The sequence below is a fragment of the Lissotriton helveticus genome, chromosome 9 (genome assembly GCF_964261635.1).
Source record: "Lissotriton helveticus chromosome 9, aLisHel1.1, whole genome shotgun sequence".
NCBI classification, from domain to species: Eukaryota; Metazoa; Chordata; class Amphibia; order Caudata; family Salamandridae; genus Lissotriton; species Lissotriton helveticus.
This window is the reverse complement of record NC_136070.1, coordinates 97,452,979-97,479,394: the sequence shown is the minus strand read 5'-3', so window position 1 is coordinate 97,479,394 and position 26,416 is coordinate 97,452,979. Positions and strand designations below refer to the sequence as shown.

The 26,416-nt window shown below is 47.8% G+C and overlaps 1 protein-coding gene across 6 annotated transcripts in view; it reads left to right on the top strand.

Annotated features, from left to right (window-relative positions):
* The window catches only part of MTA1 (metastasis associated 1), a 761,697-nt gene that overhangs the window by 210,749 nt on the left and 524,532 nt on the right, over positions 1–26,416 (top strand). For all 6 annotated transcript variants that reach the window (XM_078659566.1, XM_078659564.1, XM_078659562.1 and 3 more), the window contains exon 5: positions 22,963–23,026. In XM_078659566.1, the coding sequence (XP_078515692.1) occupies positions 22,963–23,026 (64 nt within the window). The remainder of the gene's footprint in view (positions 1–22,962; positions 23,027–26,416) is intronic.

The following is a 26,416-nucleotide window of genomic DNA, read 5'->3' as shown; positions in this document are numbered from 1 at the left end:
CAAAGCCTCTCTTTCTGCTTGCAAAGCGGTTTAAGGGTTCTAAGTTCTGGGGTATACCAGGCTTGTTTGTTCGCCAGAGTACGGTGGGAAAGGTCAACCTTAGGTAGAACCAAGTCCAGTGATTCCTCTAGGCCAATGATTATAACGATCATTTGCTTCTGAGGGATCATTACTAGATTCAGGTAGAGTTTCTACAAGATTGGATGTCCATTTCTCAGTTGCTAATTTAGACCATACTCGCCTAGTTTTTTTTTAAAAACAAGCCTGGCCCGTCTGTTCCTGGCAAGTAAGGGAAAAGGACAGGAGAGAATGGTCAGACCAGGGAATTAAAGTGGATGTTATAAACTCGAGCGTACTCAGTTTAGTATAGCAGTGATCCAGCGTATGTCCTGCTTTGGGTGTAGGACCTTTAATAATTTGTTTAAGTTGGGCCGTGTTTAACGTAGTCAACAAACTCTGACAAATCGGAGTGTCAAGATTTATCTAGCTGGATATTGAAATCTCCCAATACCGTAAAGTTAGGATCGTTACAGGACAAATTAATAACCGAACTTAACAGCTCTTCACAAAACTGTCCGGGCGCCTATATACCAACAGCCCCGAAAGCGAGCATATTGGGGAAAGAGTATCTGAAAACATCATGTTCGAGGCATGTGGGCGGCTGAATTCATATCTATAGCATAGATCGCCGCCTAGTGTTGGGTCCGGATGATTGCACATTGTTGTCCTGGAAGAGTCTTCGAAGTAACACAAGATAGGTGGCTCCTCCCCTGGACTACAGTGCGCATGGGCATCGACTCCATCCCAAGATTGTTTTTTTCCGCCATTGGGCTCGGATGTATATTCGTTATCTCCAGTTCGGAATCGATATAGACGTTTCTTAAGGCCTGAAGGCCTTTTCCTATTCCGTCGGTATTGTTTTTGCGCTCGGTGCCCAACTCTGTTCCGGCTCGCTTCCCGAGTCGGACGTCCCGAGGAGTCGCGTGACTCTTCGGTGTTCGAGGCCCAGTCGACGCAACAAGGCTTCCAACGACACATCATGGAACGGAGCCCATTCAAGAAATGTGCCTTGTGTGGATCGAAGTATCCCCACATCGACGTCCACCCGGTGTGCAACAAGTGCCTGTCGTGGGACCACGACGAAGCCAACTGTATGGCTTGTTCCCGGTTTAGATCGAAGTAAACGATTCGACTTCGGCGCGTGGCGCGCCTGGAGGCCCAGCAGTCGGCTCCGGCACCGGTGGACATCTTCGAGAGTGAAGAACCAGACGACCAAGAAGTTCATCTGCAGATTTCACCTCCTGCGGAGGAGATCGACTACGACTACGACGCGGACGTCGAAGCGCTCGATGCAGAAGAAGTCGTCGACGACGTAGGAGACGACAATGAGGCCTATGGGGCCATGGAAGATAGCTCGGGCGAAGAGCTATGCCCCGTTCGAACAATCACTAAGGCTCAGGTCGTGGGATCGCCACACGGCCTTACCCGAGACCTTGCACCCAAATCCACGGCCTCGCCTACGGGCCCGGCTACGGACACTTCTGCGGAGCCGCTGGTCGTCAAAACGAAACCGAAAGTGAAACCCTCGGTGTTGACAAATTCGAAAGTGATGGAAACGCCAACGAAACAGAAGAGGTCTGTCCCTGTGGCCGCCCCCTCGTCTTCCGCTCTGTCGGGTCAGCTAAAGCCGAAGAAGGCTGTCGAGCCGGTGAAATCGACCAAAGGCATCCAGCCAAAGTCGGTCAAGGGCGTCGATCCATAATCGAACAAGGGCGTCGAGCCGAAGACTGGGGCCCCGACCCCGGGAGTCAAGGCCGCCGAGCCGAAGTCGTCGGGGCCGAAGGCCGTCGGCGCGGAAGGAGGACACGGCGCACCTAAGAAAGCTGCTCCTGTACCTCAGACGGAGAAGTCCAGCACATCGACGCTACAGTCTTCACACGCTGGTGGACCGAGGACGTCTGTCAGGTCGACGAAACCGTCCGCTTCCTTTACGAAGCAGGTCTCGGACTCACTGCAACGCATCAGGAACAAGGCTTCCGCGGTCGATCCGAAGGATGTTTCCACCCCGAAGCAGGCTGCCAAGACGCCGACGTCTTCGACGCCGCTCCTGTTTACGTTACCGCCTAAGGTGGCACCGAAGGCCTTCGCACCTAGGTCGGTCACCAACGCGCCCGTGCAAGGGTCTGCTGGGTCGAAGCCTTCTACGCAGCTTGTGAGCTTGAAGCATCGACAACCCTTGGTGGAGGAGCAGTCGGAACACTTTATCGACGCCGACACCGGTAAACTTACCCTCTACAAGAGAAAGATCACGGCGACACAGCCTTTGGAGTCCTACACGATTCCTTTGAAGCGCAAGCAGCCTTCTACGGATTCCCCGATTCTGGTTGAGCCACTTGCTACACAGACTCCAAGAGTTGCTACACCCTCACCCACTTACTCAGATGTGGAGGCTGGGGAAGGTGATGACGAACAGTATCACTTTCCTGCCACCACTGATCCTGAAGATCACCAGGACTCTTGGGCAGATGCAGGGGACCCAGGGGATCCACAAACTGCCCCGGACACTCAGGTGTACAATGTCAAAACCTCTCCTACAGAGGATTCTGCTGCATTTAATGCTCTCATTGAGAGGGCAGCTACAAACCATGACGTCCAGCTGCACGCTGACCCTGTTGACGTGGACTTCCTTTTTGATACCTTTTCCACAGCAGAGAAAACTGTCAAAACTCTCCCAATGTTGAAAGGGGTTCTCAAACATGCTGCGGACATCTTTAAAGAACCCACACGTGCCAGGGTGGTCAACCCTAGAATTGAAAAAAAATATAAGCCGGCACCTGGCGACCCGACCTACATCAAGAGCCAGTTGCCATTGGACTCTTTGGTCGTTTCTAATGCCCGGAAGAGGGCAAATTCGCAAACAACTGGTGATGCTCCTCCCCCAGACAAGGAATCTAAAGTGCTGGAGGCATCAGGGAAGAGGGTGGCGGCTCAAGCAGCCAATATCTGGCGTATCTCGAACACTCAGGCTCTCTTGGCCAGATATGACAGGGCGCACTATGACACACTAGAGACCCTGCTACAACATCTTCCCGATCAGTATAAAGAGGCGGCGGAAATGCTCATTCAAGAGGGGAAGCTCATCTCCAACGCTTCTATTAAATGTGCACTGGACGTGGCGGACACCGCGGCCAGGGCCATTAACACCAGTGTGATGTTGAGACGTCAGGCATGGCTCAGAATCTCCGGTTTCAAGCCGGAGATACAAACCACCATCCTCAATCAGCCGGTCAACCCTGATAGGTTGTTTGGCCCTGAGGTAGATGCCACACTGGAAAAAATAAAGAAAGATACAGAAACTGCAAAGTCCATGGGAGCTCTCCAGTCCCAACAGTTTCGGGGCAGTACTTTTCGTCGCTCAGGCAATAAAGGTGTTTCCAGAGGCCAGATGTCCCAGCAAACGCAATACACTAAAAGTGGGGCGCAGTCCTCTTACACCAAGCAGAGTAGAGGCGGCTATCGGGGCAACAGTGCCAAAGGCAGAGGCCGTGGAAATAACAACTCCCGTTCCTCTGCCACCACCAAGCAGTGACGCCCTGCCCCTGCCCCCCGACCACACAACACCTGTCGGGGGGGGAGGCTCCAGCAGTTCCTGCCAGTCTGGAAATCCATCACCACAGACAGGTGGGTCAGGAAACTTATCCAGTTCGGTTATTGTCTAGAGTTAACGTCCACTCCACCCAACATGCCACCAAAACACCGTCCTATGTCCACAGAGCATTTGCACTTATTGCAGCAGGAGGTACTTGTCATGCTGCAAAAAGGGGCAATCAAGCTCGTGCCGGTGGAGGAAGAAGGCACAGGAGTGTATTCCCTGTACTTCTTAATCCCAAAGAAGGACGGGTCCCTCAGACCCATTCTGGACCTCAGACCCCTAAACCAGTATATTCTCTCAGAACACTTTCACATGCTGACGCTGCAGCAAGTTCTTCCGTTGCTCAACCAGGGAGACTACCTCGCAACCTTGGATCTCAAGGATGCATACTTTCACATTCCACTACATCCATCACACAGAAAATACCTCAGATTCACGATTCAGGGTCGGCATTATCAGTTCAAGGTCCTTCCTTTCGGAGTGACCACGGCGCCCAGGGTGTTCACAAAATGCCTGGCGACTGTGGCTGCGCACCTCAGGAGGCAGAACGTTCACGTTTACCCTTATCTGGACGACTGGCTTGTCCAAGCGAAGTCGGCCCAGCTGTGCGCCGCCAACATGTCCCACACCATTCACCTTCTTCACAGTCTGGGATTCTCACTCAATTATCCCAAATCGCACCTTCAGCCAGCCCATGTGCGGCAGTATCTGGGCGCGACGATAGATACTCTGGCGGCCACGGCTCAGCCGAATTCTATGAGGATCAACAGCATTCAGTCGCTCATCCAAAAGTTCAGACCGCAACACTCGCTTCCAGCAAGAGTGTTCTTGCAGTTGATATGCATGATGGCCTCCTGCATCTTCATAGTCCCGCACGCGAGGCTACATATGCGTCCGCTTCAAGAGTGCTTGGCTCGTCAGTGGAATCAGGCTCACTGACAGTTAAAGGACCCAGTGTTGGTGACCGGTCGGGCATACAACTCTCTGCATTGGTGGAATCCACACAACCTTTGCAAGGGCCGACCGTTCCAAGAGCCTGTGCCACAACTTATCCTGACAACGGACGCATCTCTCATCTAACACTACGCCTGTGGACAGAAGTAATGAGCTGGCCAACTACTTCAACGCCAAAATCGACCGCATCTTAACATCTCTGCCCCCTCCCAGCCTACCCAACAACTCGAATGACGAGGGTTTCGCTAACTACGCAGTAAATAGCACGCTTCCTCAGCTCTCCTCCTTCAAAGCAGTAACTAGAGACGAGGTAGAATCCACCTTAACCAAAATGAAAAGTGGATCCCCGTTAGACCCCGTCCCGATCAGATTCCTCAAAACTATTGCCCCAGTCGTAGTACCCACAATTACGGAGCTCATAAATACATCACTCTCCCAAGGCTCGGTCCCCCCCAGCTGGAAATGTGCAATTGTTAAGGCACTCCTTAAAAAACCCCAGCTTGACCCAGCCGACATGGCGAACTACAGACCTATTTCTCTCCTCCCTGGTACCAGTAAGATGGCTGAGAAACTGGTCAATGGCCAATTGTCATGTTACCTGGAAGCCAATAACATCTTACGGCAGTCCCAGACGGGTTTCCGTCCAGGTCATGGCACGGACTCCGCCCTCCTCGCTGTCATCGAGGAGGCGAGATGCATCCTGGATTCAGGAGGATCAGTGGCAGTGATCCTCCTGGACCTAAGCGCAGCCTTCGACACAGTCAACCATCGTGTCCTTCTCCATCGGCTAGCTGCTGCAGGGATTGCAAACTCAGCGCTCAAGTGGATAGAGTCCTTCCTCTCAGGGCGATCGTACCAGGTGTGGGATGGCGAATTCCACTCTGCCACCCTCCCCCTCACGAGCGGAGTCCCCCAGGGGTCCTCATTAAGTCCAACCTTATTTAATGTCTACATGGCCCCCCTTGAAGACGTTGTCACCCCCTTTGGGATTAGAATAGTAAGCTACGCCGACGACACCCAACTAGTCGTCTCACTTTCCCAATTGGACAAACACCCGGACAATCTCCAAAACTGCCTTAAAAACATACACACCTGGATGTGCGAGTCAGCACTCAAATTAAATGGGTCCAAGACTGAGGTCATGCTTCTGGGCAAGCAGTGGTCCACCATCCCTCCCTCGGTCTGGCCAGACGTTTTCGGAGAAATCCCCACCCCGAAACAGGAAATCAAAACCCTAGGAGTCTGGCTAGAGCCCGAGCTGTCACTGAAGACTCAAGCCACCAAGACAGCAGGGACCTGCTTTGGCCTAATGCGCTCCATCAGGAAGATCCTTCCACTTCTCCCGCCACTATCCAGGAAACTCCTAGTACAGGGCCTGGTACTCGCAAGGCTGGACTACTGTAACATGATATACCTCGGAGCACCAGAATCTACCCTCACCAAACTCCAGCGAACGCAGAACGCAGCCGCCCGGCTACTCTGGAATCTCCCCTCCAGAGCATCAGCCAGGCATGCAATCCAGGACCTCCACTGGCTTCCTATCCGCCAAAGGGTCGATTTCAAGACCCTCTGCACTGCACATAAGCTGCTTAACGGTTCCGGCCCAAACATCTTAAGAAACCTGGTTACCCCTTACAAAGTCTCCAGGTCCCTCCGCTCGGAAAATGAGAATCTGGCCAACGTCCCCAGGCATAGGAAGACACGCTCAGGTGGCCGCCGCTTCTCGATCAATGCCTCCACGAGATGGAACGCCCTCCCCCGTACCCTCCGACTGGAATCCAATCACCTGCGGTTCAGGAAGAAATTGAAAACGATACTGTTCCCTAAATAAAAATTTCCCCCCTGTCTGCCCTCAGGTTCGCCTTCAAGATTTTAGCGCGGGGATGCCCTCGGGTCACCATGCGCTGTACAAATCGCTAAAATAAAAAAAATAAAATCTCTCCAGGGTTGCGGAGCTCATGTACTCCACTACACAGTGCAGGGACTATGGACTCCGCAGCAAAAGAAGATGCACATCAACCACCTAGAGCTGATGGCAATCTTCATGGCAATGAAGGCATTCAAAGTACATCTGTGCAACAAGGTCGTGTTGATCTGGACGGACAACATGACGGCCATGTACTACATTCAGAAGCAGGGAGGTACACACTCTCCACAGTTGTCTCATCTGGCTCAGAGCATGTGGAAGTGGGCCATTCAGAGGAACATCTTCCTCATGGCGGAACACCTCCCAGGCAAGGACAATCAGATGGCGGATCTGCTCAGCAGGTACAGCCACCAAATGCACGAGTGGGAGATACATCCATCAGTACTCCACCCGTACTTCCAGCAGTGGGGTCATCCACAGATAGACCTGTTTGCCACAAGGGAAAACGCAAAATGCCAACACTTTGCCGCCAGGTTCCCTCACCCACAGTCGCAGGGCAATGCGATATGGATGAACTGGTCAGGCAAATTTGCGTACGCTTTTCCCCCAGCACCTCTCATACCGCTGGTGGCACGAAAGCTAAAGCAACACTCAATGACACTCATCCTGGTTGCTCCAACGTGGGCACACCAACCATGGTACACCACGTTTCTAGAACTCTCCGTGGTACCGCATCAAAGGCTGCTCCTCACGCCCAGACTTTTGACGCAGAGCCATGGCGACATTCAGCACCCAGACCCGCAACAGCTCAACCTGGCGATCTGGCTCCTGAAGTCTTAGAATTTGGCTACCTTAATTTGCCTCCCGACTGCATGGATATCTTACGGGAGGCAAGAAAGTCCACCACCAGAGCTTGCTATGCAGCAAAATGGAAGCGGTATGTCATTTACTGTACAGAACACATCAACCCGCTAGATGCATCCACTCACAACATCATCTGGTATTTGTTACATCTTTACAAATGCAAGCTGGCATATGCTTCCATTCGGATACACTTATCCGCCATAGCAGCTTATCTCCAAAACAGGCAGCATCTCTCCGTTTTCAGAGTGCCTGCCATTAAAGCGTTCCTAGAAGGACTGAAACGGGTCATCCCTCCCAGGACCCCGCCAGCTCCTGTATGGAACCTAAATGTGGTCCACACCAGGCTGATGGGCCCACCCTTCGAGCCTCTGCATTCATGCGAAGTTCAGTTTTTAACATGGAAAGTGGCTTTTCTAATAGCCATTACGTCTCTGCGCCGTGTTAGTGAGCTCCAAGCGCTCACTATCCAAGAGCCATTCATACAAATTCACTCAAACAGGGTGGTGCTGCGCACTAACCCTAAATTTCTTCCTAAGGTGGTTTCACAGTTCCATGTCAATCAGACCATTGAACTGCCCGCGTTCTTTCAAAACCCAGAGACTGTAGCCGAAAGAATGCTCCACACTCTTGACGTCAAACGAGCTTTGATGTACTACATCGATAGGACCAAGGATTTTAGGAAGACACAACAACTCTGTGTTGCCTTTTCAGCCCAGCACAAAAGCAACCCCGTTTCCAAAGCGGGTATAGCCAGGTGGATCGTTAAGTGTATTCAAATTTGATATCACAAGGCTAAGCGCACTTTAACGGTCCCCCCCCAGAGCCCACTCCACCCGCAAGTTGGGGGCCTCCATGGCTTTCCTTGGTAATATCCCTTTGGAAGACATTTGTAGAGCAGCCACATGGTCTACACCACACACATTTACTATACACTACTGTGTAGATGTGCACTCCAAGCAGCAGGCAGCTGTGGGGCAGGCTATTCTTAAGACACTTTTTCAAACGTCTGCAGCTGGCACAGGCGGCCGCCATTAATGGAGGGACTGCTATATATTCTATGCTATAGATATGAATTCAGCAGCCCACATGCCTCGAACTGAATATGCTACTTACCAGTATGCATCTGTTCTTGGCATGTAGGGCTGATGACATTCATATCGCCCGCCCTCCTCCCCGGCGCCTGTAGCGGCTGCAGAATTCAAGCTTACTCTTAGCATGGTCATCGCTCACACTGTTACACTCCATCTTCGCCACAATGGCTAAAAACAATCTGGGGATGGAGTCGATGCCCATGCGCACTGTAGTCCAGGGGAGGAGCCACCTATCTTGTGATACTTCGAAGACTCTTCCAGTACAACAATGTGCAATCATCCGGACCCAACACTAGGCGGCGATCTATGCTATAGATATGAATGTCAGCAGCCCTACATGCCAAGAACAGATGCATACTGGTAAGTAGCATATTCAACACTCCGCCCCAGGGATAATGACCTTCTCTACTCTACAGCCTACGGATTTTTTGTGCACTATGGCGATCCCTCCTCCTCGTCCGTCCGTCCGATCTTGCCTCGAAATTGCATAGTTCGAGGGGAGGGCCCGGACAATATCAGGGTCGAAGCAGTCGTTAGTCCATGTTTCTGTGAGGAAAAGAACCTCGAAGTCCAATTCCTCCAGTAGCAAGGAGATCTCTAAGGCATGTTTAGGTAGAGAACGACAGTTGAGCAAAGCTAGAGAGAAAGGGTGTTCCTCGGGGGCTAATATATCCGGGGTAAGATAAAATTGACAACCCATACAGGATTTATGATCCTTATGAGTGTCTAACAAGGTACAGTTCATTCCCACCTTACCTCTTAGTTGCAGGAGTTGATTCCTGTCATATGTAATCAGAGGTATATTAGCGGGCAAAGAAGCAGGGGGGCTGGCCCCTGGACCCGGCGTGGCCCGGACAGGCCCAGACGGACTTGCCTTTGGCACGCGCGGACGAGATCACCATCCATTTTAGGGGGAATAACAGGGCGGGGAGGCGGCCCGACAGCTGGTGCGGTGAGCTAAGTACCCTCACCTAAGATGGCGTCTCTCCGTGTCTTTACCGCCCCAGAGCCTCAGTCGTTCTGGGCGGGGACCAGGGTTCAAGCCCTGCGAGTGCCAGGAAAGTTCCTTAGTTTAAAAACAAATTATTCACACAGTAAAAAACGCTAAGGAATATTGAGTAATTTTTACAATTTTTAAACGTGTACTGCCGCTGAGCGGGGTGTAACAATCTCCAGCAATCTAACAGGCCCAGAGTGTCAATGAGATCGTGGAGCCAATTCTGTGCCCCCGTAAGATCCCTAGGTGGATGTCTATCAACCATACCAGAAACCACAGCGTTAAAGTCGCCACCTAATAGCAGTGACCCCTCGGGGAGAGCGAGGGTAACCTGCCCCAAGTCCGCAAAAGTAGTTGACTGCAGGGCAGGGGGGACAAGAAACCAGGGAAAGGGTCCGGCCCTCCCACCTACCCGTAAGAGCGACATAGCGCCCTCTATCATCAAGGACAGTGGCGTCAATCTCCAGCAGGAGAGAATTCTTAACAAGGATACCAACCCCCCTGGAACCAGAGGAAAACCAAAAAAAAACATTTTCATATGATCACTTTACAACAAGTGCTTCCATTGTTGCAACACGGCGATTTCCTTACTACACTAGATCTCAAGGACGCCTACTTCCACATTCCCATACATCCTTCTCACAGGAAGTATCTAAGGTTTGTGCTAGAAGGACAACACTATCAGTTCAAAGTCCTTCCATTTGGGGTCACAACTGCACCAAGAGTGTTTACAAAATGCCTGGCAGTAGTAGCAGCACATCTTAGAAGACAACACATACATGTCTTCCCATACCTAGACGATTGGCTCATAAAAGCCAAGTCTTTCAACCAGTGTGTCCAACACACATCTCAAACAATTCAAACATTGCGCGACTTAGGTTTCACAATCAACTACACCAAGTCGCATCTCCAGCCCTCTCATGTACATCAGTACCTAGGGGCCACAATAAACACGTCTACAGCTCTAGCTTATCCCAGTCCAGCCAAGATACAGAGCATTCAAGCCTTATTCACAAGGTTTCAGAACCAACACTCTCTCCCAGGCAGAGTGTTCATGCAACTAATAGGCATGAATGCATCTTGCATTTTTATAGTACCATATGCAAGATTGCAAATGCGCCCACTGCAGGAATGTCTAGCACGACAGTGGAACCAGGCTCAAGGACAACTTACAGACCTGGTGTTGGTAGACAGCCCCACACATCGCTCTCTGCCGTGGTGGAACACCAAAAACTTGTCCAGAGGGCGGCAGTTCCCCGAGCCAGTTCCACAGATAGTACTCACAACAAACGCATCCCTGACAGGATGGGGAACCCATCTCCTACACCAGGCGGTTCCCAAACTTTTTCGAACCGTGGCTCCCTTGACCTATTGACAGTTGGCCATGGCTCCCAATTATGTTACTTTCTTTCTGCTGGTGGGGGATGTAAGCCCTGCCTCTGGAGTACTTTCATTTTTTTCCCCGCTGAAAATAACTGGTATGAAGCCAATGATCATACAGCCTCCCTCCTGCAGCCTCCACAGTGCCAGCAGTGTGCACATTCACAATGCAGGCCCTTCCCTCCAGCCTTTGCTGGAGACTGTGTGCCAGTGGTGCTCCTACAGCATCTCAGAGACAAGGTATTTACCTTTGGCCTCCTCTTGGTATGTCCACAGGGCGCACACCATGTGCACGTGGAGCAGTGGTCATCCTGGGCCTGCTCTCGCTTCTCACCCCAGTGTTGAGGGATTCACCTTGCGTCTGCTGCTGCATCTCCCCTCAAGCACTGCTAGTTGTCCAGGGAAGGAGGTGATCACCTTGGGATTGCTGCCCCATGTACATTCTATCTCCCTCACAGTGTTGTTAGCACTCATTCAATGTCGCAGCAGGAGGAAAGGGATAATCTTTTGCCCGCTGTCCCTCTCCCCTCCTGCTTCCTTGGTGTGCTAGCTCTGTGCTGGAGGTAAAAGTGAATACCTTGCGCCTCCCGCCCCTCTTTTCACCAGCCCTCTCAGTGTGCCATTGTTGTGCACAGGATGGAATTGTGCACCTGGTGCCCGCTGCCCCTCTCCACTAGCCCCCTCAGTGTGCCAGCACTGTGCCTCGGTGTGGAAGTTTCCATCTCCGATCTCTTGGCCCCACAGTGTGCCAGGTCTGTGCCTCAGAGTGGAGGTTCATATCTAGGGTCTCCGTCCCCCTCTAAACCTGGCAACTCAGTGTGCCAGCTCTGTGCCTCGAAGCGGAGGTGTGCATTCTGCACCTGCTGTCCCTCTCTCCACCCACTCATCCCTCAGTGCACCCGTCCCAGAGGTTCTCACCTTGGCCTTGCTGCCACTGATGGCCAAAGGGCGAGTGGAGCCAGTCTCCTAGTAGCAGAACATGATCTTGGAGACGCAGCCGTGAGAAACCCGTAAAATAGGACCCGGGCCCAACTAACCTGCTGCCTTCTCCACTCCCTCACAGCAGATTGTGAGAGCCCTAGGTAAATCTCTGGAATCTGTGTTTCGCAGCTGAGCCTGGAAAGCGGAAACCGAAAGAGTTCACTGTCACCATAAATACAGAATCACATATGAAATGTGAAAACTGCATGAAGAAGATGAGTGCTATCTGCGCCTGTCGCGAGCCGGGTCCGGAATTGTGACGTGGATGAATATTGTTAATATTTATTTGTCTTTGGTCTTATTCGTTGACTTTAAAAAGGACCCAGGATGACATTGGATGACATATTTGCAGTGTTGGTTTGTGTCCTCGTCATTTGTAGTTATGTTTCCATGAAAGTTGAAATGGATGAAATCCTTTTACACCTCCGCTGTTTGCTCTTCTGCAACTTGTAAGGATGATGAGTTTTAATTTCCTTCAAATAGGAAACAAAGGTTGATGGAATATTTAACGTTTCATTGTTTTTACAGCAATTGCCTTCGGGGATCCTTATTCTACTTGCTCCTATCAAGAAGCCAGAGAGCTGCTCTATTGTGCTTTCTTTTATGTACTGGCCGGTATTTCTAGCTCAGTAGGCTGAGCCGAGATCTGTGTGCATTCCATTGCTGGCAGGGTGGACTCAAACGTTCATTCTTCCTTCGACTATGAAAGAAGTATGATTATTCTATCACAATTCCATTTGTGACGTGCCTTATTTGAATAGATCATGGTGTTTATTATTTTGTAATATTTATGCTTCTAATGGCCCACTGCAGTAACTGCCTGGCTACAGTGCAGGCTACAAATCAGGATATTTCTTGTTCTCTCCCTGTGCAGATAGTGGTATAATGCGCCTGTTGTAATGATCTTTGTGTAACCAGTGTGACACGTTTTAGAATCCCCTTACTGAGGGATCAGCATTTTTATGTTCGACTCCCTCTAGTGATGACTTGGTGCATAAAATACATTCTGAAAACTGAAACGCAGATATAGGCATTTTGCTATTCAATGTACAGTAGAAAATAAATATTTTTGAAAATGCCAAATTAAGAGTTTTCACCCTGGAAATAAAGATGCAGGAGAATTCCAGTATTCACTGACGTACACCTCCTGCTTGCTTCACTCGTTTCAAGGAATGGCAGACCAAAAACAGGTATGCTGGAGTATACGAGAGAACATTGAATGGCCAGGCTTAAGAAGTGGTTCCCAAACTGGTGTGTATCTGTTCGCGGCGCCCCTGGCTAGTTCTGACGGCGCACCAAGGTGCCGCGGCGCACAGATTGGGAACCGCTGTCCTACACCATACAACTCGAGGAAAATGGACCTCTCAACAAAAAGTGCTCCACATCAATCACCTAGAGCTGCTAGCAATATTCCTAGCACTTAGGTCTTTCCAAGTACATGTAAAAAACAAAGCTGTCTTATTCCGGACGGACAACATGACAGCCATGTACTACATTCAAAAACAAGGAGGCACACATTCTCTGCAATTGTCCTAGCTTGCACAAAACATTTGGAGATGGGCCATTCCAAAGAACATATATCTGCTAGCAGAACACCTTTCCAGGGGTTCACAACCAGATTGCAGATCTGTTAAGTCGACAGACACAACAGATTCACGAATGGGAACTACATCCACAAGTTCTTCTACCATTCTTTCACAAGTGGGGTCACCCAGACATAGATCTCCTTGCCACACACGAAAACGCAAAATGCCCAACCTTCGCCGCCAGGTTTCCACACCCGCAATCCAAGGGCAATGCGATATGGATGAACTGGTCAGGCAGATTTGCGTACGCTTTTCTGCCACTCCCATTAATACCACTAGTAGTGCGCAAGCTAAAACAGTCTCTCAAAATGATCCTAGTAGCTTCCACATGGGCACGCCAACCTTGGTTCACAATGCTACTAGAACTCTCTCTAGTTCCACACCAAAGCCTGTGCCTGACGCCATCCATGCTAATGCAGAACCAAGGAGGACTCTGGCCTCTAAATCAATTGAATCTGGCGATCTGGCTCCTGAAGTCATAGAGTTTGGTTACCTTAACCTACCACCAGACTGTATGAATATCATTAAAGAAGCTAGAAGACCTACTACTAGAGCTTGCTATGCAGCAAAATGGAAGAGATTTGCCATTTACTGCAACAATAATCAAAATGATCCCCTGGATGCTTCCATCCAGAACATCATATGTTACCTTCTACACATACAAAGAAGTAATCTAGCATATTCTTCCATAACATTACATCTTTCAGCCTTTGCTGCGTACCTACAAAATAGACAACATCTGTCATTATTTAGAGTACCTGCAATTAAAGCATTTATGGAAGGTTTAAAAAGAATCATTCCTCCTAGGTTACCACCCTCTCTGGTGTGGAACCTAAACATTGTTCTTACCTGGCTCATGGGACCCCCTTTTGAACCTTTACACAAATGTGAACTACAATTTCTCACATGGAAAACAGCTTTCCTTACTGCTATTACCTCTCTCAGGAGGGTAAGTGAGATTCAAGCTTTTACTATACAAGAACCATTTTTACAATTACACAGTAACAAAGTGGTAATAAGAACACATTCAAAATTCCTTCCTGAAGTCTTTGCTCCATTTCATCTAAACCAATCAGTAGAATTGCCAGTGTCTTTTCAAAACACTGACTTTGTAGCAGAGAGATCTCTAAACACCCTAGATTTAAAAAGAGCCATTCTCTATTACATTGATAGGACCAAATCCTTTCGAAAAACTAAACCATTGTTTATATCTTTCTCAACCCCACATAAAGGCAACCCCATCTCTAAAGCTGGAATTGCAAGGTGGATTGTAAAATGCATACAAATATGCTATCAAGAAGCAACACGTACATTAACAATTCCTCCTAGGGCGCACTCCACACGCAAACTAGGAGCATCTATTTCCTAGGGAACATTTCCCTGGAAGACATATGCAAAGCAGCAACATGCTCTACAACACATACCTTCACTAAACACTGTTGTGTTGATGTGCAAGCTAAGCAGCAAACTGCCATAGGCCAAGCTGTCCTCAAATCTCTTTTTCAAACTACTGCAACAGATACAGGTGACCACCGCTAGGGGAGACACTGCTGTACAATCAATGCACAGTGTGAGATCTGCAACTCCTATGCCTCAAACGGAAGATGCTACTTAACAGTATGCATCTGTTCTTGGCATGTAGAGCTGCAGAGTCTCACACACCCACCCGCCATCCCGGGGCCTGTATCTGTTCCAGTTCTATCTTAATTCGATATACACGCATGGACATCCTTTTTCTCTCTCCATCATTTCCCATCATGGCGAAAAATAATCTAAGGATGGAGCCTATGCCCATGCGCACTATCATCCAAGGTAGGAGTCGCCTATCTCATGATTACAAAGACTTCTTCCAAAGCGACAACAACATGCAATCATCCGAGCCCAACATCAGGTCTAATGCAGTGTCTAATGCACAGTGTGAAACTCTGCAGCTCTACATGCTAAGAACAGATGCATACTGGTAAGTAGCATTTTCCTTCTGTTATGAAACCGATATCTGGTGTTTCCATGACCAAAAGGTTCCATAGCTCCACTGCATGCTTGGGGATTGAGCGGGCATTCAGATAGATTGCCTTTAACAATTTGGGGGTTATGGCTTTAACCGCGTCACATTTTAATTTCGATATACCCAGTGGTGCTGGATTCTTTAAGCAGTGGTTTTCATGTGCCCCAGTATTGGCTATTTCCCTTAATTCAACAGTTTGTTTGGGATGAGGTTAATTTAAGTTTTTAAGCTCTTGCCCAGAGTAACATAGTTTAGCCATGATGGGCCACAGGTGTAGAAGGGAACAGAGATAGAGAGGTCCTGGTGACTGGCGGCGGACAGGCGTGGACGTCTGCAGACGAGCTTGCCTTTGGTGCACCGCTGCACGCTTTCGCGCTCTGCCCCACCTTAAGTCGGTCTGGGAGCTGTCCGCATGAGACTAGAACGCTGACTGCAGTTCCGGTTGAAAGGCCGGATAGTTTGATTTGGAGCCCCACATCCCTCCGCTCAATCGGCACAAGCCGTGACTGAACAGGGACTTCAGGCTGCTGATGCAAGTTAGTGATAAAAAGTCAATGTGCTGTCTGGTAAAATGAAGCAAGCTATAAAGTGTGAAAATGCGCTTCCAAAAGCGGCGAGTGAGTGTCAATCTACACTTTACACTCCTATCCAAGCCAGCGACGCAGTTTGGGTCTTCTAATCCAGTGCTGCTAACAATTGGCCTGCTTATTTAACTGTCCCCTCAGAATGCTAGCATCATTGATACCTGTCCTGAAATGAACCATTTGGACCTCCCTCTGAGGAGTTCAACTTATCCTCTGCAATAAAGAAGTCACTAGAGGTTTTGGAATTGTCTTTACATGTTTGCGGAGGTCATGTCCAATTTTTTCATCAGAACTTTACAACCCTTTACGACTGCCTTGGAGCAGGCATTCCCTTTCAGCGATGCCTCACTGGGCTCTTATGGCTGCATTTTAAAAGCTATTGTTGACAACAGCGGTCAACAGACAGATTATCATATGACCTACTCCCATGTGCTCAGGTTTCTGAGAGTGCATCCATCCTGAGGGCCTAGGGATACAGTAGTCTTCACAAAAATGTTACCCAAATGCATTTCTATCCTCTAGTGAACGTCAGGTGCTGTTTGTTAACATTACAAATACTGTAGTCTTTCAAAATAAGTTCATCATATGTACTGGTGCAGCTTTTCGGCCAGTAGATGTTTCTTTATTTCAAGAGGCCAATTTGGTTACCGTGGGTCTTCATTCCTTCTTACCTCTTTAAGGAGGAGAAGCAGTTTCACCCAAACAAGATCCAATTTCTATGTCGACAGGACTCTGGTGAATAGTGAGCATGACTATTTACTGGCTTGGCTGGACAGGTAGTCCTAACATGGGCATACATCTTCTGGATTGTCCTTTGCATCAAAACACGCTATGCTTTAGACACTACCCGTGACACAATTAAAAAGGATATAGACACAGCTAAGGCCATAGGAGCATTACAGACCACAACTCCTAAGCTGTCCTTTCGTTGCACAGGCTACAGCGGTGCATCTAAATCCACCACCACAGGCGCCTCCACTTCCCAACAAAAACAAGGCCAGTCTGCCTACAGTAACAGCTATTTTAGAGTTTCCTTCAGAGGTGGAAACAACAACGGAAGGGGCGGGGGCCTCAGCATGCGGAGCTACACCCACTGCAGAGCAGTGACTACCCATGGGAGCATTACAGACAGCCGCTCCTTGGGTGTCCTTTCATTGCACAGGCTACAGGGGTCACCCCTGACCACTCCACACCTGTCGGAGTCACACTGCAACCTTTCCACCCAGTCTCGGAATCAATCACCACATATCAATGGGTACTAGCCATTATCCAACATGGCTGTTATCTGTAGGTCATTACCACACCACTCAACATCGCACCTCTCACTCACAGGTTGTCGCAGGATCATCTAACACTTCTCAAACAAGAAGTCAAAGCCCTTCTTCTCAAATGGACTTTAGAAACTGTCCCACTTAACAGAAGGGATCAGGGGTATATTATTTTACACTTTTCTCATTCACCAAAAAAAATGGGTCACTAAGACATATCTTAGATCTCAGACCCCGCAGCAAATACATCCTATCTAAAATAGACATATTCCCATACATGGACGATTGGATCATCAAAGGTAGTCCCCACCTACAGTGTCGACAGTACACTCAATTGACAGTGGATCGACTTCAGACTAGGGTTTACAATAAATGTCTCAGTCTCACCTTCAACCTCTCCAAATTCAACTTTACTTGGGAGCAATTTTCAATACACAGGTAGGACTAGTTGATCACAATCCCGCTTGTAGGAAGATGGCTCTGTATATGGTATACCACTTAGTGGTTATACCTTGCATAGAGTCCAGAGATTTCACCCAGAAGTGTACAGGGATCAATGCAAACCCAAAGTGCTCTATTTGTGGTATTGTGTGCAAGCAGCCTACGGCCTAGCAGAGAGGGGTACCAGACTGTTATTGCGTACACATTGACCAATACGGGTCACGTGATCCACCCCAATTTTATTAAAATAAGCTTTGTTCTAGCTTTATTTTAAGACCAAGATCTTCGCAAAAAGGCAAGTATGTTTTTCAGAAAAAATACTTTAGTCATTTAAAAGTAGACAATGTGATTTTCAACTAGTTCAATGTTAACCAATGGAAGAAAACAACAATGTGGTTTCATGTGTAAGTACCCAATTTATAGTTCCATTCTTCAGGGTTTAATGTCAGCAGAGGGAAAGGTTCAGGTAAGCACAAAGTCTGCACCTCCAGCGGTACATGTGCGGCTGGGTGCAGAGGTTAAAGTCAAAGATACGCCCAATGCGTTTCAATGGAGTCTGTGGGTGCTTGAAGCCACGCTGCTTACAGGTAAGTAGATCAGTTACAGAGAACAGGCTTCGGGATTTAGGGCAAGCACGGGGGGTACAAGACAGCACCGGGTGCAGAGTGCAAATACAGCATTTGGCGCCCAATTCTTTCCAGTGGAGAAACTCTGTTGGACAAACAGGCCGCAGGCATCGAACTGGAGGCTGCACGGAAGAATCTAGCGACAGCAGAGGTAAGTTGAGATGCTTTGTCATAGTGAGACCATCGGTTCAGCTCACCAAGGCCCAGGGGCTCCGGGTGCAGGGGTGTCCTTGGACATCGGGTTTTTCTCACCAGAGCCGGTCGCGATCGGGTGGAACCTCTGGACTCAGTCTGCCGGCGTCATTATGGCCTCCAGGAGAGGGTCAGCCAACGCCGGACTTAAGGTCAGGATAGCTAAGGAACCTGTTCTGTATCAGTGGGCCACTGGAACATGGGCCGGAGGCGTTGGGTGAAAAGTGGGCGGGACTCATGGTTCTGGAGGGCACCAGAGTCCTTTGTGTAGATTTCTTGGGGACAGATCCGCTGTCCTCTGGAGTTCTGGTCATTATCAAATGTCAGGCAGTCTTTCTCTGGTTCTGGAAGTCGCTGGCTGCAGGACCGGTGTCCTCTTATTTTCCAGGGTCTTTGAAGTTGGAGACAGGCCGGTAGTTCCGAGGCTAGGTAGGGCAGGGGCTAAGTCAGTAGGTGTCTTCAGGCTTACCTGCACTGTGTCTTGTTCGTCCTCCCTCTTAGGTCGGCAGAAACTAGTTTCCAGATTTGAGGGGCCACCAAATGCTAACTTTAGGGGCGTTTTAGGGGAGCCGCAAGTAGGGCCAGTGGGCACCTTACCTGGGGTGTCTACACACTCAATTATGCCACCCTCCTGTGGGAGGGGGCATATTCATAGCCCTGATTGGATGGGTCTTCCAATTGTCAAGATGGCGGGGACTGAAAGGTATGCTTCACCTTGCCTCCCCCACCTTAGGGGTGAAGTTGGCATAGGTAGGCACACCTCCTATTCTTCCTAGGTTTCCCATCGGTTTTCCCACCCAAACTGGGGGTGTAAACCGGGGTTGCCGACTGCTGCTAGCATCAGAGGTCGGGCTCGCATTACAAAGGCGGCAGGTCTTTTAAACTTCCCTCTCGAGCTCTGTGCCCATCCTGGGGGAGGAGGTAGACCCCTCGCCCAGGGTGTGCTTTGTCTCTGGTTCCAGAGAGCAGAGGCTTTCGACTCAGGGTTCCAGAAACATGGTGGTGGCAGGTTGCCTAAAGACAGTCTGTGACCACACCAGGGTTGGTAGGTTTTCAGGGGGCACATCTGAGGTGCCCTCTGAGCACGTGGTTCAATAAATCCCACAGTCGGAGTATTAGTTTGGTACCAACCACTCCTGGTTTCAGAAAAGCCATCATGGTGCTGGGGGACTTGAGTTGTCGAGTTTCGAGGGCCATGTACTCTCTATGGCTTCCCTTGCTTTTACAATATCTAACAATCTGCTTAAATATTGCAGGGACATATCTGCTCAGGCAGATATGCCCATACCTATGGTATAGTGCACCCTGCCTTAGGACTGTAAGGCCTTCTAGAGGGGTGACTTACGTATACCTTAGGCCGTGCTAAAGAATTGCACACAGTCCGTGTTCCATGTTGACTTTGTTTTGTCTGCACCAGGCCATGCATGCTGCCGTGGCCTAGTCGAGGGGTCCTTAGGGGACCCTCTTCAGCCCCAAAAGCCCTTGGTACCATTTATTAGGGTCTTACAGGGGGCCTAAAGGTCCAATTGTGGAATAGTTTTAGGGAAGAAGCACTGGCACAGGAGACCTGGTTGGCAGGGACCCTGTGCACTCCAATCAAAAGCACATCAATTTCCAGGGATAAAGTGGGGGGCTAATGTCAAAAGAGGCACTTTCTCACACTGCTGGAGTTCAGTACTTTCAGTTAACTCTACCACAGTTTCAACCAGACAAAACTCTCAGTTCGGACCATTGTGGTCTGTTAAGAATGATGGCCTCTTGCATAACCTTTTTCCATATGTGAGATTTCACATGTGCCCCCTGCAGCAATGTCTAGCTCACCAGTGGTCTCAATCACAGGGTCACCTTCAAGATCTAGTGTTGATAAACAGCCCCACTCTCCGTTCTCTGCAGTGGTGGAACACCAACAGCTTGCTACTGGGGTGGACTTTTCCGGGCTTTTCTGGATCCTGTTCCTTAACTCACTTTCACTACAAACACATTGGAGATGGGTTGGGGTGCCCATCTACAAGACTTCACAATACAAGGTCTGTGGGATGCCAAACATCAATCCCTACACATCAACTAACTGGAGGTTCAAGCAGTCTTCCTGGCACTGAAGGCTTTCCTTCCTAGTCTTCACGGACAGAAAGACAGCCATATGTTATTTACAAAAAGAGTTGAGGACCTGGTCTTCATAACTGTCTCAGACCATATGGATCTGGACTCTTCACCTCCACATTCATCTCTTGGAAGAATATCTGCCAGTAACCGACAATAATTTTATAGACCAGCACAGCAGGATGCAGCAACAGACCCACAAGTGGGAACTCCACCCAACAGACTTCCTTTTCCTTCTTTCGAAAGTGGGGATTTCCTCAAATAGACCTTTATGCCACAGCCGAAAACACAAAATGCCCAAACATTGCCTCCAGATACCCACGTCCACTATCGAAGGGCAACGCACAACTGATGGGTTGGTCAGGGATATTTGCCTACGCTTTCCCACCTCCCCCTCTCATTCGGTTTGTGGTTCGGAGACTTGGGCAAACATCTCTCACCATGATCCTAGTTACTTCCACCTGGGCGTGCCAGCCCTGGCTCACCACACTGCTCGTTATCTCAGTAGTTCCACAAGAGAAGTTCCCTAACAGGTTGGACCTTCTCACTCCGAGTCAAGGACAGATCAGACACTCGGGCCCCAAAACTTTCAATTTAGCAGTTTGGCTCCTGAGGTCAAATAGTTTGGCTATCTTAATTTACCACAAGAATGTTTGAACATTCTTAAGCAAGCACACAAACACACAGAGCATGTAATGTTGCAAAATGAAAACGTTTTGTTTGCTATTGCCAAACTAAACAAATTGATCCCATCAAAACCATGTTGTTAGATATTATTTGCTACCTACTTCATTTGAAAGAGTCTAATTTAGCCTACACTTCCGCTAGCTTACACCTCGCTGCAGTGGCTGCCTATTTCCAAAATAAGCAGCATCTCTCACTGTTCAATATCCGTCATTATGGCATTCATGGAAGGTCTAATACCTCCTCTGGTTGCTCAAGCACCCTCTTTGAATCTTAATATAGTTCTCACCAGACTCCCGGTCCTCCTTTTGAGCCTCTTCACTTCTGCCTTCTTCAGTTTCTTTCATGGAAAGTGTCATTCTTATTTGCCATTACCTCACTCGGGCGTGTTAGTGAGCTCCAGGCTTGACCCTCAGAGTAGCCATTCTTCCAAATACATAGAGACAAGCTGGTTCTCCGTACTAATCCTAAATTGCTTCCTAAAGTAATCTGTTTTACCTCCATCAATCCATTGAGCTCCCAGTTTTCCCCCCTAACCCTGATTCTGTGACCTTCGATGTAAAAAGAGCACTCATGTTCTACATAAATAGAACTAAAACATTCAGGAAAACCAAACCACTCTTTTTGTAGCCTTTTCTCCACCTCAAATCAGGCATAGCCAGATGGATAGTCAAATGTATTAAAGCTTGTTACATTAAGGCCAAAAGACCTTTACCCATTACTCCCAGAGCACTTTCCACTCTTAAAAGAGGGAGCTACTATGGCCTTTTTTTGAAATATTCCCATAGCTCACCTTTGTAAGGCAGCTAAATGGTTTAGCCCACACTCATTAACCAAACACTACTGTGTGGATGTTTAGCACGCCAACAAGCCTATGTAAGTCAGGCAATGCTACGTACACTTTTTCAAACTACTGGGACTCCCACAGGCTAGCCACTGCTTCCAAGCAGGGACTGCTTTACAGTCTATACAGAGCATGTGTATCTACAGCCACACATGCCATCAAACAGATTGTTACTTACTGCATAAGCATCTGTTCGTGGCATGTAGTGCTGTAGATTTACATGTGCACTCCTTCCTCCCCGGACACCAATGGCTGTTGTTGTTACATTACATACTTATGGGATACACTGACATTTTGCATGTACATCCATCATCTCACACACTCTTTACACTTCTATCTCAACTGCCTGCAGGAAAACAATCCAGGCCATGGCCATGCCCAGTATCACCAAGAGGAGTCATCATTCTGTCTCGTGACTCGAAAGACTTATTCAAAGAAAAACACTTGCACACCTCCGAACCCAACACTAGACGGCAGGAGTATGCAGAGCATGTGAATTTACAGCACTACATGCCACAAACAGATGCTTTCAGGGTAAGTAACATAATCCATATAAAGATTTCCAAGTTCTACTTTCTATTAGTCACTTGTATTTTACTGCCTGGTGGTTTGCACATGGAATTGACAGTGTATCTTTTTTTGAATGCTAATTTATGTAAATGTTTTGACCTGAAAGTAGTACTATTGCTCAACTTGATGTTAAAATCAGTCAGTGCTTGAATTATGAGCATGAATCCTCAATTTCAGATTGTAATTATTCTACATATTGTTGATGCGATAATTGTATTCTATTCTGTTTTCTATTATTTTTTTCTGTTTTTTGAAAAGTATTCATTTTATCTTTAGAGGCAAATGCAGTGTTACCCTGTTAAATGAAACCGAATCCCTTAAATCTTACCTGGAACGAGAGGTATGTTCGCTGTTTCCTTATAATTCCAAAATGTTGTACCATAGTCGAACATAAATGCTAGTCAGTTGGTTGTATAAGGAATGAGTGTGTTCTTATAGCCACTTTCATGGGAGTGTTTGCAGCTCAACTTGCCCATGAGGACGTAATGGTCAGCACAATGTCCAATACACCCATAGTTTCAAAGGAGTCTTAATGAGGAGTGAATAAAATCATGATCCAACGTTTTGAAGTCTGTCCATGATGTCACCAAGAAGCACATGCTCATATATGCTCAGAAATTTGGAAGTGGATCAATGCTCGAACTGTGGCTCAAGTGTGTGCTTTGCATGGGCAGAATGTATCCGGCTGAAAGGGTTCTGGAATCCGGTCCAAATTAAATCAAGGGAGTATTGATAAAACTAATATAATATTAACCATTGGCCTAGGTTTAAGTTATCTATTAACTCTAGATATGATTGCAACAAACCGGACACTGCTAGCTTGCATGCTGGTGTGGCTTAAACTCGTAATTGAACGTTAGTCCAGTAAAATGTGATACATATTATCTCTCTCCTTTGGTATGCTTTGACTCTCAACTGGACCATTTTTTACTATATTCTCAGGGGCTCAGAACTATTAGGTGAACTGATATGTGAGACTTTTGGAATGTAGCTATGAATTCTAAGGAGAAGTGAGCCATAGTCGCCGCACCATTGAGCAGTTAATTTTTTACCAAATTTCCTGTCTTTTCATCCGTGCTTCCCCAGTAGTAGGGATGAGAGTTGCAAATACTCGGTTTCTTATTTTCTGCCATCTGCTATGATTATCTTTACGTTCCAACTAGGTGATTGATGCTAGATATTGTGTGGAATGTACTTGAATTACATTGTTTTGTGTAGAATGAATAAAATGCATCTTGAAGTCACTCAGACTTGGGAGTGGGCAGCAGTTGATATTAATTACCCTCTCTTAGGTAACTAAATTTTGTCTTGGACTCTCCAGACTGTCTCCTGAGGTTTTCCCATGAGTGGCAATAAACCAAACCGTGTTGGATGGCATATTTGCACACGCCAGTGGCATAATTAACAAAAAGTTGCCATGTCTTTCAAACTTACTGACTCTTGTGAAGGGTTATATTAGATGTACAACAGACTCATTGAACTTGAGAACCTAGTTTCAGTTCATACGTCTTTATTTCAAAATATTGCATCATAAAATACATTTTTATACATTCTGCCCGAACCAATTACAACATGTACCGTACATATAAAAAGCCACAAAGGCTAGTTCATAAAACCTTAAAAAAGCAGAAATTAGGATCTAAACACAATCTATCAATACATTGTGACTCGGACAAGACATACATAATAAATAAGATACCTTTGATAAAACCTTATTAAATTTACAAAAGACGTACTAGAATATATTACATTTAAAACAGAAGATTTAATCAACTATCAGAAAGGTGCCTAGCTCTAATAATCCATGTCTACCCCAAAAATTTAGCTACGGCTATAACCACCGATTCTGATGTATTGGACCTCAACAACCATAAAGCCTCCTGCGCCACCCGTGTTTTCAGGTTGTTACAAATTGGTATTAGCCATTTTTTCCGGGGGGGCTTGATAAGCAGGGCAAGCAAAAAAGACATGGCCTACCGATTCTCTTTGATCCCTACACCAGGGGCAGAACTCTTTGCACTGACCACGCCATTTGATTGTGAAGGATCTCACTGGTAGCGAACCAATCCTAAATTGGTGATATAGCTTCCTGTCGCTACCCTTGATAATAACATCCCAATAATCCTCCAGCGAGGAGTCTAGTTTATGTGACAGGAATCTACCGGTCAGAGATGTCGAGTCTGACTGGATAACAAGTTGGTGTCTTATAGTTGCCCAGTAAAGGGCTTTAAGTTCATTTTTAGATGGAAAAACATTATTTCCAGGGGCCACCCACAACTGACTAAGGCCCATACTTTCCAGGATAATTCTTACATTTCTGAACCAGGGGAGATTACCTGATCCCACCATCGTACTAAGTTCTGCTATTTCATTGGCAAAGGATGCCAATTCCGGAGTTGACCGTATCCTTCTCCATAAAGCTACGGTCCTAAACCGGGCAATTTCGTCGATGGAATTACAACCCCTTGTCGATTAGCAATGGTTTCATGGGACTAGATTGGGTGAGGCCCACCAAATTGCGAAATAATTTATTTTGTGTTCAGACCAACGAGGAAAGGTCCGCGAAGCCCCATAAGTCTGCACCGTACAAGATAGCTGAACTTATTTTGGCGTTGTATACTTTTAGAGCAGGACCAATCCTTTTTGTGAGTGAAGATCTCTGAGCCTTAGTTAGACACCCAGTCAATTGGGCAAACTTTAAAGAAAGTACATCAACCTGTGGTTTCCAGCTGAGCCTATTTTCCAAGGTGACCTCTAAATAGGTCATAGTTTCCACCTGTTCCAGCCCATGACCGTTCATACTAACCTTGCCCTTTAGTAGCCTGTTTTTAGTTAGCACCATAAATTTAGTTTTATCAACATTAACCTGGAGGTCATTATGAGTGCAGAATTCCTCAAACCTGTTCAGTGCAGTTTGGAGCCCCTTCTGGGTTTTGGAGAGGATAAGAGTGTCATCTGAAAAGATAAGGAGTGGAAACTTAGTACCACCCAAAGCAGGGGTGTCTGTAGGGGTGTCTGCAAAATACTGCACGACCCTGTTAATGAATAACACAAACGGGGTCGGCGGCTAAAACACACCCTTGACGAACCCAACGGGAGACGGGGAATCTCTTGGTAACCTGCCCCTGCTTGCCCCACCGTACTTGTGCAAAATGATCCTCGTGGAGACGGATTACTATTTCTAGCAGTTCACGCGGCATACCCATGGTTCCCAAGGCGGCCCATAGCTTATCTCTTGGAACTAAGTCAAAGCAGACTTGAGGTCTACAAACACCGCATAGACGGATCCTCCACCCAAGGTCACCACCTTCCAGTATATTAAGATAAATCTAAACACCAGGTCGATTGTACTGACACAGGATCTAAAACCAGCCTGCATAGGAGATAGGATGTTCTCAAGATCCATCCAAACCTGGATCTTTGCCAATACCATCCTAGCTATGATTTTCTGGATTGTATCTATTAGGCTGATAAGGCGATAGTTCCCAGGGGCCGACCAATCCCCCTTTTTAAATACTGGTAAGATGTCGGCCCCCCGCCAAGAACCCGGGATGGGGGCCCCAGTCCCAATGGCGTTAGCCAGTAATGTAATATATGGTACCCAGTTCAAAGGATCGTATTTAAATAAATCTGCTGGAATACAATCCATACCTGGTGCGTAACCGGCTTGTACCAACCCCAATGCAATTTCTGCATCTTTATTCTCCAACACAAGGGGGAGGCACGACCT